The sequence below is a fragment of the Myotis brandtii genome, unplaced genomic scaffold (assembly GCF_000412655.1).
Source record: "Myotis brandtii unplaced genomic scaffold, ASM41265v1 scaffold274, whole genome shotgun sequence".
NCBI lineage: Eukaryota > Metazoa > Chordata > Mammalia > Chiroptera > Vespertilionidae > Myotis > Myotis brandtii.
Window position 1 is genome coordinate 1,359,120 of NW_005360425.1, and position 17,023 is coordinate 1,376,142.

General features: G+C 38.5%; 1 protein-coding gene and 1 pseudogene across 7 annotated transcripts in view; both read right to left on the reverse strand.

Moving 5' to 3' along the window:
• Positions 1–17,023, reverse strand: part of KIAA0319L (KIAA0319-like ortholog) — a 109,334-nt gene that overhangs the window by 30,615 nt on the left and 61,696 nt on the right. For 6 of the 7 annotated variants that reach the window (XM_014541525.1, XM_005868569.2, XM_014541524.1 and 3 more), the window contains exons 4-6: positions 8,307–8,553; positions 5,077–5,178; positions 2,085–2,182 (exon numbers count right to left, since the gene is read on the reverse strand). In XM_014541525.1, coding sequence (XP_014397011.1) covers positions 2,085–2,182; positions 5,077–5,178; positions 8,307–8,553 — 447 coding nt within the window. The remainder of the gene's footprint in view (positions 1–2,084; positions 2,183–5,076; positions 5,179–8,306; positions 8,554–17,023) is intronic. The other variant, XM_014541526.1, reaches the window with a different exon arrangement.
• LOC102260111 lies at positions 11,031–16,158 on the reverse strand (annotated as a pseudogene).

Genomic DNA, 17,023 nt, shown 5'->3' on the forward strand with positions numbered 1-17,023 from the left:
CTTCCCCCCCTTATAGCTTGCTGCCCTGCCCCCTCCTGTAGCTCTCTGCAGCCCGCTTGTACCTCACTGGTCCACCCTCCTGCTGATCCGTGATGTGGTTGTGACACGCTTGGTCGTTATGCCTCAGGGTGTAATGGCTAATTAGCATATTCCTCTCTTATATAGGATTATTATGACATCCTTTGGGCAAATAGGTTTTCTTTCTTTTGAATTACCTTCTTTGGGTAAATGCTAACTGACTGCATATAGCGTTTTTGACCACTTCCTTCTTTTTGTAATGCTCTCCCTTCCCTGGCTTTCACTTCCCTGCCCACTCCTCATTTTCTTCAATCTCCTCTTTCCCTTAATGACGGTGTTCCCTAACATTCCAATCACAGACCATTTATTTCTTCATTCTACACTCTCTGGATGATCTCATCTATTACCATGGCTTCAATTGTCATCTATTTGAAGTTGGTGTGTAAATTTATCTCTCTAGCCCAGATCTCCAATCCCTTACCCTTTGTTGGACACCTGCACTCAAATGTTTACTAACAGAGTGAGTTACTCAAACTCACTCTGTTCAAAAATGAATTAATCATCTACAAATCTCTTATAAACCTGTTCCTCTTTCTGTGCTCATTTCAGTGAATATCACCATATTCACACCAATATTCACCAACATGCCTAAGTCAAAGGCTAGAATTATCCTAGACTTCTCAACACCTTCACCCAATTAATTGATCATCAAGTCTTATCATCAAGTCAACCTCATAATATTTCTCTAATCCAATCACTTCTCCATTCACACTGCCATCACCTTAGTTGTTAACCATTCATCATAGCACAGTTGTTAAAAGCACTGGGGGGAGGGCTTTAGAGACAGAAAGTTCCTGTTCAAAAGTACCATTTAATAGTTTTGTAAACTTTGACCAAACCACTTTATTTTTCCAATTTTTCATTTTACAATTTATAAAACATATATTAATATCTACATCTTGGGGGTGTTATGAATATTAAAATAATTGCATAAAAGTACTGTTTCTAGCATATGGTATGAACTCAATAAGTGGTTTTAAATTTTTATTTATTTAGGTTTTTTTTACTCAAGCTATTATCATTTCACACCTACATTTGTCAACAGATTCCTCAATGGTCTCCCTGGTTTGAGTCTTATCTCCTCCAATCTGTGGTCAGGGTGATCTTTCCAAACTGAAAATATGAACATGTCTTTCTCTTGCTTGAAATCTTTCAAAGGCTCCATGTTCCCTCTGGACAAGATTCAAAGTCCTTACAAAGGCTCTGTGCAATCTGGCCTCTGTATCTCCCCAACTTACTTGTGCCACAGGGTCTAGTAAGGCTGAACCACATATAATTCTTTTTCCCACATTTTCTGTCTAATATTTGGCCCAGTGGACATATTACCTCCCCTGCTTATAGTATTATCACTCTACCCTTTATCCAGTTAAGTTAGAAACCTTTCATGACCCGACTAGACAAACTCTAAAAAATCTACTTTGACTCTCCAGGGTTTCAACATCCCCTACACTGACCTAGTGAATCCCATGTTATAATTACTTGTCTTCAGTCAGTATCTCTGGTAAATTAACTCACTGGTAACAATGCCTGCCACATAACTAGTGTACAATAAACAGTTGTTAAGGAAGGAAGAAAGAAAAGAAGGAAGGGAGTAAGGAAGGAAGGAAGTTAATTGCTTGACTAAAGAATATGTAAATTTTATGGCTCTTAATAACTACAGAGTCTAAAAAAAATGACTGAGCCAATTTACAGTCATGTGGCCACAAATAGCTTACCTTATTTCCCAAATTCTAAAATTCTTATGTTACCCTTAAAAGCAGTTGAGCATATATTTGCACTCAAAAGCTATCACCACCATGCTTATACAGTCTTTTCATCATAAATGAAAATTTGAGAATCACATACTAACAAATACTGGATGTCAGTCAGTCAAGATTTTTGAAGGATTCACTTCTGAAACATTATTTCCAACTTAAGTGTTGACAGAAAAAAATTCTATATTATAAACTGTTTTAAATGGTCAACACCTCTAACCCGGTCCTGCAAATAACAGGATATGAATTCACCTTGGATAGTTTGAGGATCTGAGAATGTTTCCCTTCCATTTCTCCACTGTAGTCTTTAGGGTGAGTAATCAGCTGCCAGTCGTAGGTGTAGGTTTCTCCTATGGAAGGACAGTTACAAAAATCATCAAAACACACACCTACACACAAAGAGGGCAGCCACACAGCCTGCCAGTAACAAATCTCTTCTAAACCTTGACAAGACCTTAGTTTTTAAGATTTCACTCCAAAACCTATAGGGAAACCAAACATTCTGTTGAAAGAAAGGGTATGTTCTGCTAACTCAGCCATAGTCAGGGATTCTTCCAGTTTCTCCCAGCAATGCTCAATACTGCCTCATATCAGTACCAACCCTCCCCCAAAATACCAGGTTTCTCTTGGTGTGGCATGCCAAAGAAAATGCATGCCCTACCAGCCACTATAGACGAACTCATTGGAAACAAAGGCCATTTTCTTGTAAAATTTCTTTTGCAACAAAGAAAAGCAATAACTTCTAAATAACATGTTTCAAAAATAGCTTTTTACAGAATGCTAACAATGCTCGACTCACTGAGGTCATCACACCCTGGTGAGTTAAAAGAGCTGCTTCATTCCAGCTGAGCGAAATAACACTGCAGAAGATGGCAGAGGATGGCCCACTTAAACAGCCCCACTGAAGTTAATTAAGATCAAATGAAGCATTAAATGGTTCTCATTTGTAGCTCAGACTATATGACTGGGTGAGGCAAAGATAGAATGCCATTATCTAAATGGAATCCATCCCCAGTTAAAGTGGTCTTAAATTTTGGGGAACAAAATGCATGTCTGGCTAGGAAAGAGTGGGATTTGGTAGGAAGGTTTAGTTTAAGTTACACCCCAAAGTAAAAAATAAAAGGAAACATAAGAAATCTCAAATGCTTAGCAGAGAATGCTCATCTTTTTCTTATTTCACAAGTTCAAAAGTTAAAGTTAACACATAGAACTTAATTCTAAGATAGCCTTCATCTTAAGACCAGATATTCTTTTATAAGCCTGAGATACAAGATCTATTACTCCACCTTCCTCTCCAAAACACTACTTTTCTTTTGGCCAGTTGTCAGCCCACACAAATGTGCACGGAGAAGCTGGGCTAGATAAGGAGCAGGGAGGAAGCAGTAGAAGAAGAATTGGTGTAGGAGATGACATTTCTTTCAACTGTAGTTGAACATATTTTTCCACACAGAAACTGGACCCACACTAGTTTGGGAACTGACAATTTTATAATATATGTGGCTAACAACACAAATTTCCAAAAAGGACAATAATCCTAGGACAGAAAAGCTCAGGGGATGAATTATGCCTTACAGCCAGAAATTTATCCAAGGGTAGGAATGACTAAGTATAGGTCTGTTAGATTGCTGGTTTTAATAATTTAGGGCAGTGGTTTTCAAAACTGTGCCTCCAAACCCTGGAGGGATCTTTAGAGGTGCGTCAGGGGCTGCCACAGAAGGGGGATGATGAGCAGGCATAGCTGGTCCTACCCTCACTGTCCCCACCCTTTGAAAGTTTGAAACATCCACTTTATGTATCTGATTAAAGGCTGAAGAACCTGGGGAATGTAGAGTTGAAAAGAATCTCTTTCTGAACTGATGTGCTTTACAATACTGAAATACAAGGCAATATTAACCCACAGAAATGTACATGCAAACAGGTTAGAAAAGAAAATACAGTACAGCCTAGTATATCTTTCACCAAAGAGTGGAAGCAATGGCAGCTCAAGGCAGTTCTTTCCTCACCATCACCTTCAAAGACCATCAAACCCATTCATCTTAGCACCAGAGGAGGAGAGAAAAAAGCTTCTTTACTCTGGCTGGTGTGGCTCATTTGGTTGGAGCATGCTCCTGTACACTGAAAGGTTGTGGGAAGGCAACCGATAGATGTTCACGCTCACATTGATGTTTCTCTCTCTCTTCCCTCACTCCCTCCTTTCCCCTCTCTCTAAAGTCAGTAAGTATAACCTTGGGTGAGGATAAAAAAAATACAAAAAACTTCTCTAGAGGAAGGTGGAATGACTTGACAAGGAAAACTCAATTTGAGGACAGAAATATACAACAGAGAGGGAGGGCATTTACGTTCTGGATTTGATATGAGGCCCAGAAAGTAGAAATACTGTACTGGAAATGTGTATACCTAAAATGGAAGTACCCCTTCCTGAATCGAGTATGGCATTCTACTTGACTAATCTTATAAATGACAGTAATACAGACCCAATGCAATCATGTTCCATCACAGTGTGTTCACTTCATGTCATAGACAGTCTTAAGAGAATATGTATGTGTTTATAAGTCAAACCTTGGTATATTAATGTATATTTCAAAGGTGAAAGTGATGTTCATATTATAAAAGTTTCCTTAAACAATGAATTAATCATCCCTTAATTTATGTATTTTATAAATTTGAGTTTTATGTATTATATTGGACCTGTCTTTTTTTTTTTTAAGTAACAAATTTACAGTAGCAGTAGTCTTGAATAACTTCTCTGTAGGTTTTATACCTGCTATTTTCTAGTTGTTTGGCCAAAATAAAGAGATCAACCTAAGCTTCAGTTTCTTCCTCTTTTGGTATAATACCACCTTTAATGAGCATCAGCTATATGCTAGGCACGGAAGTGGATGTCTTATATACCATTTAATTTTGCCCTTAAAGTAACCTAATGATGTAGAAATCATCTGATTTTACTGAGAAAGAAATAGAAATTAGAGAAACTAATAACTTGCTTAAAATCATTCAGCTAATGATCAGCTGAGTTGGGATTTGAATCCAAGCCCGACATTAAAGCCTATGATCTCAAACATTGTTATATCGCCTCACGTATCACATATATATTTGTGCACATGCATGCTATATCCTATTCTCACAGGATTGATGCAGTGAGTAAATGAGTTAAGATATGTAGATTATAAATTACAACATTATAAATTAAAACATTTCATTATAAATTAAAACATTACCCAAATGTAAGGGGATGTTTTACTACCTTCAAGTGGCTCTTGGAGAACATATGCATTTAACTGGACTGCATTCTTAGGCAGGGTCATCTGGACATTCTCTCCAGCAGATATGACCAGTTTCTTTATAACTGCAAACAAAGAAAATATACAAGAGATAAGAAATTAGACTCGCTCAGCCAGTGTGGCTCAGTGGTTGAGCATCGACCTATGAACCAGGAGGTCATGGTTCGATTCCCGGTCAGGGCACATGCCCCGGTTCCCGGCTCGGTCCCCAGTGGGGAGCGTGTAGGAGGCAGCCAATCAATGATTACCGGCTCGGTCCCCAGTGGGGAGCATGTAGGAGGCAGCCAATCAATGATTCTCTCTCATCTCCCTCTCCCTCTCCCTTCCTCTCTGAAATCAATAAAAATATATATTAAAAAAAAAAGAAATTAGACCCAAGCTATCTCATTTCTATCCTTCCTTTTGTGGCCAAATTTCTTTGATAAACAATATTCAGCTACTGCCTTCATATCTTCATTATTTATCCATTCTAATTGCCTGAAATTTGATTCTGCCTCCACTTTTCCACTGAACAGGATCTTCTGAGGCCATTAACAAACTGCTTCATGGCAGATCAAACAGCTTTCTCCACCCTCATCCTTCACTTCCGTGGCATCTAATACTGCTGACTGCCTCTATATATTAAAACTTTGCTATCACACCATATTATTCTACTTTTCTTCTTTTCTCTAAGTTTTTCTACACTGTATTTTAACTGTGGTCTACCTTTAAGCTCTGTTTGTATAGAGCTCAATAAACAGAGCTTAACTGTTTCAAGAATCATCTTCATGCTAATAAATAATTTTCTAAATAAAATACATATATGGCCCTAACCAGTTTGGCTCAGTGGATAGAGCGTCGGCCTGCGGACTGAAGGGTCCCAGGTTCGATTCCGGTCAAGGGCATGTACCTTGGTTGCAAGCACATCCCCAGTAGGGGGTGTGCAGGAGGCAGCTGATCAATGTTTCTCTCTCATTGATGTTTCTAACTCTCTATCCCTCTCCCTTCCTCTCTGTGGAAAATCAATAAAATATATATTAAAAAAAAAATGTATGAAGGCCCTGGCCAGGTAGCTCAGTTGGTTGGCACATCATCCTGATACTCCAAGCTTGTGGGTTCAATCCCCGGTCAGGGCACATGCAAGAATCAATCAATGAATGCATAAATAAGTGGGACAACAAATCAACGTTTCTTTCTCTCTCTCAAGTCAATTAAAAAATAGATATGAAGTTTCTAGAAGAAAAGCATGTGTCAATCACAAAGCCAGATTTATTTCCATTCCAACTTGCAAGAATCTTCACTATTCTTCCTTCTGTTAGCTCTCCCCACTCTAATCCATTCTGTTTTCCTAAAATACCCAACATCATTAGTTTTTCTAAAATATTCACCCACCATGTTACTCTCCTACTCAAGATGCCCACCCCACCATGTTTAAGGCCAAATTCATAACCTGGTACTAGAGAATCATTATCCTCTAATTATACCATCTCATGCTTTCTACCCAATTCTGTCTCTAGTTATATTCATTTTCCGTCTTGTGTTCCCATTGAAGTCTACTCTTTAAAAAAAAAAAAGTATGTATTTATTTTAGAGAGAGAGGAAGGGTGAGGGAGAGGGAGAGAAACATCAATGTCAGAGAGAAACATGGATTGGTTGCACTCCAACTGGGGTTGAACCCACAACCTGGGTATGTGCCCCGAACAGGAATCAAACTAGTGACCTTTCTGTGCATGGGACAACAGTCAAACAACTGAGCCACACAGTCAGGGTATTGAAGTCTACTCTTCGGGAATTCAACTGGGGTGTGAGTTTTCTTTATTCTAAATACAGTACTTTGCTTTTAGTTCAAAGCCACTCTTCTCTCCAAGAAATTTTCCCAGACCATTTCAGTTCAAACTGATCTACTTCTTGAACTACTTTAGCATTTTTTGAACACCACATCAGTTAATAGCTATATACTGTCTTTTATACTATTCACCAGCTATTTCATACATGTTATGATTTCTCAACTTTGACACTTTGGACCAGATAATTCTTTGTTGTGGGGAAAATTGTGTCCTGTGTATTCTAAGATGTCTAGCAGGATCACTGGCCTCTACCCACCAGATGTCAGCAGCACCCCCTTCTCCATAGTTGTAACAGCCCAAAATATTTACAGGCTGTTGAGAAACACTGATTATATTAATCTTATTTCTCTGCCAATAACTGTTCATTTGGTATGGGACCTTAGAACTAGAGAGCTTAAATCAAATAACTGGCTAGTCCACCTACATTTCAAGACTAAACGTGAGAAAGCTTCCTAGACAAATATGAAATTTGAAATTTATCTGTCTGCTTGGGAACACTGCATGCATTGGGAGAAATAAAACTTCCAATATGGAAGCTTCACCATTTAGACACCCCAGGAGGTGGAAATAGAATTCTCTGAAGTGACTCTCAAAAAAAGAAAAGAAAGAAATCGCTATGCTCAGAGAAAGTATAATGGACAAAAATGCAATACAGCCCAAACCTTTCACAATTATACCAAAAATTACAGGCATTTTGTCTGAATAAAAAGGTTACTTTAGTGCCACAAGATTAAAACCCAAATTTTTACATTATTTACAATTTAAAAAGACCCTTGGAAATTAAAATTTGGCAAAGAATCATTTTTACTGGCTTTGCTTCACCCTTTTGACTTTTTTGGGAGTTGAAGATCAACTTGGTTTCCTTGATTAACCATTTCCTGCTAATACCTTAGAGCAGCATTTATGAAGCACAGACTTGTTCAGGCAATATTCTAAGTATAAATCTTCCTATGGGTTGCTTTAAGAAAATAAAGATGCTGTCAAAATCAGAGATAAATATCTGGCCTACACTCAGCTATACAGAAGGCAAATAGGTGCACAGATCCAACTGTTTCTTCCCAGTGGCCTCTGCTTGCTTGATTCCTTGAACATTACTTAATTGAATTTTATGCCTTTAAGTCCCAGGCACAGTGGAATCTGGCTCTGAGAAAATGAGCTTCATAAACTCCCATAGGTTGGGGCCTGTTGAGAAAAGGACCGAGAGCCCCCAATCCTATGATTACAGGGATACTTACAGGATTATTTTTTCTCTAACCTACAGAATTAAAAGGCATGCTTCCCTCCTTTCTTTCCACTAAAAGGGAACATTTTGATCAAATGTTCTACTTTCCCATCCTATCTCCATGGGCAGAAGCAAAGGGCCTCACCTGGAAATGGTGCGGAGGTGCTCTGGAAAGAGGTGTGTGGGGTAGGGGTAGCATAACTGTAGGAGGGAGTCACTGGCAGAGGGATAGCAATCTGGGTTATCCCAGGGTTTTCTACTTGCTGAGTGCTAGACGTAGTACCCAGATCCTCTGACGTCTCAAGTTGGACTGATACAGTCTTTGACCAAACAGGAATCTCCCCAGCCAGATCTGTGGTTAAGGGATTGGAAATTGTAACTGTCTTGTGGACCTAAAGAAATGCAAAAATTCAGTTGAGTAGGCAAAGTTATACAGCCTGTGTTTTAGGTTATGTCTCATAAAATAATTGCACATTAAATGTTTTTAATGCAAAGCTGTCAAAAATATTAAAGAAACTAATCTCACCATCCAAACTAAAGTGTTAAATGATGATATAAATCTTCCTAGTCTTTTTTCTATGCAAAGAGTTTTACTTACAACAAAATAGCAATAATCATACTATGTATAGTACTTTTATCTTCTTTTCTCACTTAACATTTATACTCAATCTTTCTACATATACTTATTAAGTACCTATTATGAAACAGACCTTCTGGATCCAAAATATAAATATAACATAATCACTGTAGTCAAAAGTACACAATCTAACGGGGGAGAGAGAACTTAAAACATAGTAAGCCAAAATGGTAAATATATTTATAAAAGTTATGATGAACCAAAGAAACATAATCTGAGAGCATTTAACTCTGAAAGGGAACATGTAAAGAAGGATGTTTAAAATAAAGGCTCTCTGGCTCAGCCGGTGTGGGTCAGTGGTTGAGCGTTGACCTACGAACCAGGAAGTCACAATTCAATTCTCCAGTCAGGACACATGCCCAGATTGAGGGCTCGATCCCCAGTGTGGGATGTGCAGGAGGCAACTGATCAATGATTCTTTCTCATCAATGATGTTTCTATCTATCTCTTCCCCTCCCTTCCTCTCTGAAATCAATAAAAAAAATTTATAAATAAATACATACATACATACATACATGCATGCATGCTATCTGGAGGAGGAGAGTCCTGATCTGAGTTTTAAAAGGTAAAACTAGACAAAAATCTGAGGTGAGAGATGAGTACAGGTACAAGAAATGAGGTTAACATGGTGTGTATTGGGAACTGAGAATCATAAGCAAAAAGAAAGGCAGGAAGTAATGGAAAATGAGTCAAAAAGGATAGTCAAGGGCCAGACTAAAGAAGACAGAATATGCTATTTTAATGAGCCAGTTAAGGGTGAGCAATTAAAGGGTTGTATGCAGGGAAGTGACAAGTTCAGCTTTGTTTTAAATGGATCATTCAGGTTGCTGCCCAGTATATGAGTTTAAAGAAGACAACTGCAGGAATACTACTTAGCAGAGTACCGTATTCATCCAAATGAGAAATGATGAGTGCCTAAACAAAGGTGGTGGTATGGATTTTTTAAAAAATCAACTTAACTGGCCCTAACCGGTTTGGCTCAGTGGATAGAGCGTTGGCCTGCGGACTGAAGGGTCCCGGGTTCGATTCCGGTCAAGAGCATGTACCTTGGTTGCGGGCACATCCCCAGGAGGGGGTGTGCAAGAGGCAGCTGATCAATGTTTCTCTCTCATTGATGTTTCTAACTCTCTATCCCTCTCCCTTCCTCTCTGTAAAAAAATCAATAAAATATATTTTTTTAAAAATCAACTTAACTGAAGTATAATTTACATATAATTAACAGCACACATTTAAAGTGTATAGGTCAATGAGTTTTGAAAAGTGTATACACCCATGTAACTGTAATCAAGAGAGAACATTTCTATCAGCCCCAAAAGTTGGTTTTTGCCCCTCTGCAGCAAATTCCTGCCTCAATCCTTAGGCTCAGGCAGCCACTGATTTGTTTTCTGTCACCTTTTACTAGTTTGGCTTTCTTATATTTCATATTTTTAAAAAATCTTATAAATACTATTTTTGTTTTTGGCTGTTTTCATGCAACATGTTTTATTTTATTTTTTTAAAATATATTTTATTGATTTTTTACAGAGAGGAAGGGAGAGGGATAGAGAGTTAGAAACATCGATGAGAGAGAAACATCGATCAGCTGCCTCCTGCACACTCCCCACTGGGGATGTGCCCGTAACCAAGGTACATGCCCTTGACCGGAATCGAACCCAGGACCCTTGAGTCCGCAGGCCAATGCTCTATCCACTGAGCCAAACCGGTTAGGGCTCATGCAACATGTTTTAAAGATTCAGCAATAATTGTGCATATCACTAGTTCATTCCTTTTTATTAGTAATATACCATTATAGAGATATCAAAATGTCCTTATCCATTCATCTATTCATAGATTTAAGTTGTTTTCAGTTCTTATAAACAAAGGTGATATTAATATTTCAATACAAATGTTTCTGTAAACATGTTTTGATTTATTTTGGGTAAATATTTAGAAGTATGTATTGCTAGTTACATATAAGTGTTATGTTTAACTTTATAAGAAACAGTGAACTGTTATCCAAAGTGGCTGTACCATTTTGCATTTCCACCCAAAAATGTATGAGAGTTCCAGTTGCTCTACAACTTCACCAATATTTGGAATTCATCTTTTTATTTCTTGTTACTCCAACGGTATCTCACTATGACTTATTTTGCACTTTCCTAATGACTAATGAGGTTGAACATATTTTCATGTGTTTATTGGCCAGTCATATATTTTCTTTGGTTAAGTTTATTTAAATCTTTGTTCAATTTTTTACAACTTTAGTAAGGTATAACTGAAACACAATAAACTGAACATATTTAAAGTCTACAATTAGGTAAATTTTGACATGTGTGTACACCTGAGGCCATCACCACAATAGGATAATGAACATATCCATCACATCCAAAGATTCCTTATGCTCCTTTGTAACCCCTTCTCTTCCCTCCCTCTTCCCCAAACAACCACTGATCTGCTTCCTGTCACTATAGATTAGTTTGCATTTCCTAGATTTTTATATAAATGGAATCACACAGTATAGCTTCTTTCACTCAGCAAAATTATTTTGCTCTTTACCCATGTTGCTATGTGTATTAATAATTCTTTTCTTATGACTGCTGAGTAGCATTCTGTCTGATTCATTCACCAACAGATGAACAATGGATTTGATTCCAGTTTTTGGCTACTACAAATTGAACTGTTATAAATATTCCTCTACAAGGCTTTGTGTGAACATATACTTTATTTTCTCTTGGATAAATATCTATGAGTAGACTGCCTGGTCATATGGAAGATATACCTTTCGATTAAAAAAAAAACACAACTGCCAAACAATTTTCCAAAGTTTTGTATCATTATATAGTCCTGCCACCAGTGTGAGCATTCCAGTTTTCTACAACCTTGCCAAAATTTGGTGTAGGAAGTCTTTTTAAAATTGTAATCCTCACCAGAGGACATGCTTAGAAAGAGGAAGAAAGAGAGAGAGAAAGAGAAACATCAATGTGAGAGAGAAACACTGATCGGCCGTCCTCTGCATGTACCCTGACCAGGGATCAAATCCACAACCTAGGCCAGTGATGGCGAACCTTTTTAGCTCGGCGTGTCAGCATTTTGAAAAACCCTAACTTAACTCTGGTGCCGTGTCACATATAGAAATTTTTTGATATTTGCAACCATAGTAAAACAAAGACTTATATTTTTGATATTTATTTTATATATTTAAATGCCATTTAACAAAGAAAAATCAACCAAAAAAATGAGTTCGCGTGTCACCTCTGACACGTGTGTCATAGGTTCGCCATCACTGACCTAGGCACATGCCCTGATTGGGAATGGAACTGGCAACCCCTTGGTTCATAGAATGCTCCACCAACCTAGCACTCGGCAGGGCAGGAAGTCTTTTTAATTTTAGCCATTATTAAGGTATATAGTAGCATCTTATTGTGGTTTTAATTTGCATTTTCCTAATGATTAATGATGTTGAGCATCTTTTCATGTATTTGTTGGACATCTGTATAACTTCTTTGGACAATCTGTTCATAATACTAGTTTTCTAACTGAGTTATAAAGAACTCTTTATATATCCCACAAATAAGTCCTTTGTTCGGCAATTAATTTGTAAATATGTTTTCCCAGATTGTAGCTTGACTTTTCATATATCTTGGTAGCATCTTTTAAATAACAAACGTTTATAATCTTGATGAGCTCCAGTTTATCATTTTTTCTTTTTTGTTTCATGCTTTTAGTGACTCATTCATTCATTCAAGATCACAAAAATGTTCTCCTGTGTTTTCTTCTACAAGTTTTATGGTTTTCGCTCTTAAATTTAGGTCTATGTTCCATTTTAAGCTTATTTTTTATGTGTGATGTGAGGTAAGGGTCAAGGTTCATGTTTTTCCTTACCATTATCCAATTATTCCAATACCGTGTACTGAAAACAGTATTCTTTCCCCACTGAATTGCCTTGGCACATCAACTGACCTTATTTGTGTGAGTCTATTTCTGGATTCTATTCTGTTTCATTGATTTAGTTTATACTAATACCACTGTTTTGATTACTGTAGCTTTATAGTAAGTCTTAATGTTAGATAATTTAAGCCCTCCAATTTTATTGTTCACTTTCAAATAATTTTAATCATTCCCAACCCATGAACATGAACATGATTGTATTAGTTTCCTAGGGCTGCCAGAACAAGTTACCACAAACTTGGTGAGTTAAAACAACAGAAATTAATTCTCTCATACTGGTAAAGGCTAGAAGTACAAAAAGCATGGCCACATTTCCTCTGAAATCTCCCTCTGTGCCTCTTCCAGCTCCCAGAGGCTCTTAGCATTCTTTAGCTTCTGGCAACATAATTCCAATCTCTGTCTCCATTTTCACCTGGCCTTCTTTCTTGTGTCTCTGTGGGTCCAAATTTCCCTCTCCTTTTTCTTATAAAGATGCCAGTCACTGGATTTAGGGCGCACTCTAAATACAGGGTGATTTCATCTCAAGAGCCTTAACAAATTATACCTGCAAAAAACCTAGTTCCAAATAAAGACATATACTGAGGTTTCAGGTGTACATGATTTTGGGAGGAACACTATTTAACCCATTACAATCGTATATCTCTCTCCATTTATTTAATTCTTTATTTTCTCTCAGCAATGCTTTATAGTTTTCTATAAAACTATTTCATGTTTTGTGGATGTTATAATACATTTTAAAACTTTAATTCTCAATTATTCATTGCTAATATATAAACACAATTGATTTTTGTATATTGATCTTATATTTCTGCAACCTTGCCAAATTCACTTAATTCCAGTAGCTTTTATGTACATCCACTGGAATTTTTCTAGGTACATGATTATTTCATCTGTGAATAAAGGCAGTTTTTTTTTCTTCATTTCCAAATTGTATTTCTTTCACTTTCTTGCATTATCACATTGGCTAGGACCTCCAGTACAATGCTGAATAAAAGTGGTTAGAAAAAAAAAGTGGTTAGAACCATTCTTTGTTGTGTAATTATTATCTCATTTTCCTTTAAATCTTTGAACACAGATTCTTTTAATTTTTAAACATATTTTAACAGTTCCTTTGAAGTGTTTGCTAAGTCTAACAGGTGAGTCCACTCAGAATTCATTTATGTTGATTATTATTTTTCCCCTGAGCATGGGTCACACTTTCTTGATACTTTTTTGCATGTCTTATAACATCTGGTTACAAACTAGAAATTTTAGATAACATATTGAAGCAACTCTGGATTCTGTTTTATTTTTCTGAAGGGCTGTTATTTTTAGTAACTTCCCTGTACTTAAACTAACTATCTCTCTCTCTCTCTCTCCTCTCTCTCTCTCTTACACACACACAGTATGATTCCATTGATGTCTCTGCTCAGTTTTCTTTTTAATTCTTATTTTTACTTTAGCCTGGGTTTCTAGGTATCACCTTAAGTATCTGCATAGTTTAGCAGTCAGCCAATGGTTTTGGTAGAGGTCAAACACCTGAAGCTTATAAAGCTTCACCCTCTAACTCAGTGGTTCTCAATCTTGGCTGCACATTAGAATCACCTGGGAATCTTTTTAAAATCCTGATTTCTGGGCCTCATCCTCTGGAAATTCTGTTTCTTTGTTACTAATGTTGTGGCCTCACCCCATAACAAAGAAACAGAATTTCCGGAGGATGAGGCCCAGAAATCAAGATTTTAAAAAGATTTCCAGGTGATTCTAATGTGCAGCCAAGGTTGCAAACCACTGCTCTAACTAATCCATCTGTGTACTGCTAGAGGCATGCATTCAAAATTTCAGCCAATTCTTAAATCTCCCTAGTTGTTTTTTTAATATATTTTACTGATTTTTTTATTTTTATTTTTTTACAGAGAGGAAGGGAGAGGGTAGAGAGCTAGAAACATCGATCAGCTGCCTCCTGCACACCTCCTACTAGGGATGTGCCCGAAACCAAGGTACATGCCCTTGACCGGAATCGAACCTGGGACCCTTGAGTCCACAGGCCGACGCTCTATCCACTGAGCCAAACCAGTTAGGGCTCTCCCTTGATTTTTGCTTTTTATCAGGCTCTCTTGGGTCTCTCTTGAACATGCAGATAGTTTCTCAGTCAGCTAGAGATATGTAGAGAGCTTATCTTAGCCCTTCCGTGACTCTCTTTTTAAATATATTTTTTATTTCAGAGAAGAAGGGAGAGGAAGAGAGGTAGAAACATCAATGATGAGAGAGAATCACTGATCAGATGCCTCCTGCATGCTCCCCACTGGGGATCGAGCCCGAAACCCAGGCATGTGCCCTCACCAGGAACTGAACCGGGACCTCCTGGTTCATGGGTCTATCTGCATATTACGCTTTTATTAGATAGGATTTTTTTTATTGATTTCAGAGAGGAAGGGAGAGGGAGAGATTGAAACATCAGTGATGAGAGAGAATCATTGATCAGCTGCCTTCTGCATGCCCCCTACTGGGGATCAAGCCCACAACCCGGGCATGTGCTCTTGACTAGAATCGAACTCGGGACCCTTCAGTCCACAGGCCAATGCTCTATCCACTGAGCCAAACTGGCTAAGGCCCGGCCCAATCAGAAAGAAGTACTCATGCTAGTGGTTGTAGGGCAGGTATTTCAGCTTCTTCTTGTCATATTCAATGGGCTGCCATTCACCCAGGACGAACGTGTGCAGCATGTTCACATCTGGATCCTTCTGAAAAATGTTGGATTTGGCGTGATGCCTCACCAGTTGGGAGAGGCACCCTTTAAGTGGCCAATGATGAACTTATCGATGATGTGGTTCTACATGGACTTCTTTCAGACAGAGAGGTGGCTGTAATCATGTTGCAGCCAGCCAGCTTGGGCCTGAGAGGTAGCAAGGACAAAGGGTGTGATGACGGTTGGGATCCAGCCATTGCCGAAGTAAAAGATGGTGAACCAAGCAATGCTCTCCATGATGATGGTGGGCCAGGAGGAGGAGGAAGAAAAGATGGTTGCTCTTGAACAGGTCATGTCCTCAGCAGTCTTCTTCAGGGCCTGGAAGTCCTTGGTGATCTGGGAGTTCTTGCCCCGGTCCTGGCTGGGTTCCTCTGGGGCCAGCTCACCAATCAGCAGGGGCTTCATGAACTTGCACACAAAATCAAGTTCACGGTGAAGGTGCAGAAGGCATCTGTAGCATCTTCCCCTGTGTAGTGCCCAATGACCTGGTGGCCTCCCCGGGTGCCAGCTGGATCATTTGGTGATGTTGTAGACCTTGTGGTCGATGATGAGTCACTTGGTGCACAAGATTGTGCTTCTGAATTTCCTCCCAGCTGAAGGTGGGCATCAGTGCCTTGTGCTTGGTGGCCCCCTCACCCTGGTTCCTCTCCTTCCCCATGTTGCTTATTGACCAGGATCCCTCATGTACTAAGGCCTCAGTTGTCCAAGTTCTTAATTTTTCTAACAAAAACATCACAGAACAGATAATTAGATTGGCAAGTGTTTTCTATGTCTTTTCCAATACTATCTAGAATCAATTTATTGACCACTTCTTTCAAAGTCCTTGTCTGCACCTCTTGGGTCATGATTTCCATCATCTTCTAGATTTGGTGGACCTGTTGATGCTGAGCACAGGAGGTCTTCCAAATCTGATTGCTGCTTTTTTTTAGGAAAACCCACACAGAATAGAAGAAGGAAATAACCATCGGTAGTCTTGACATCAACATGAGCTTCAATCATGGTCTGCCATTTTTTGCCCATGAACCCTTTGAGTGCCAACCAATATCCTAGGAACTATGCTAAAATTGCCAAGGCTTTTTTGCTGATTTTACAGCAGTTTAGGAAAAAAATTATGAATCGCAAGTAAATGAAGTTACATATTCAAAAACTTAAGGAAACCTTTACCACATTGACATATTTAGCAATAGCATCATCACTAATAAAAGCAGACTTAGAACTGGACGCCATTTCGAAGCTTTGATAGTGCTCCCGGCACTTTTGGCGAAAGACAGGAGGAGCGCCATCGCGCTCCCCAGCACTCTAGGGGTGAGGCAAGTACATTTTGTCACAGGTAAGAGCCATCCACAGGAAATTAGTCAGGCCGTTTTTGCCATGAATATCCTTAGTAATTAGCTTGAATTTTCTAAATGCAAATTCATCATTCTGCAGATCAGGTAGGCTCACTTCAAAAACACAATCCATAAGCCCTAGCCCAGCAGCTCTCAACCTGTGGGTCGTGACCCCTTTGGCGGTCGAACGACCCTTTCACAGGGGTCACCTAAGACCATCCTGCATATCAGATATTTACATTATG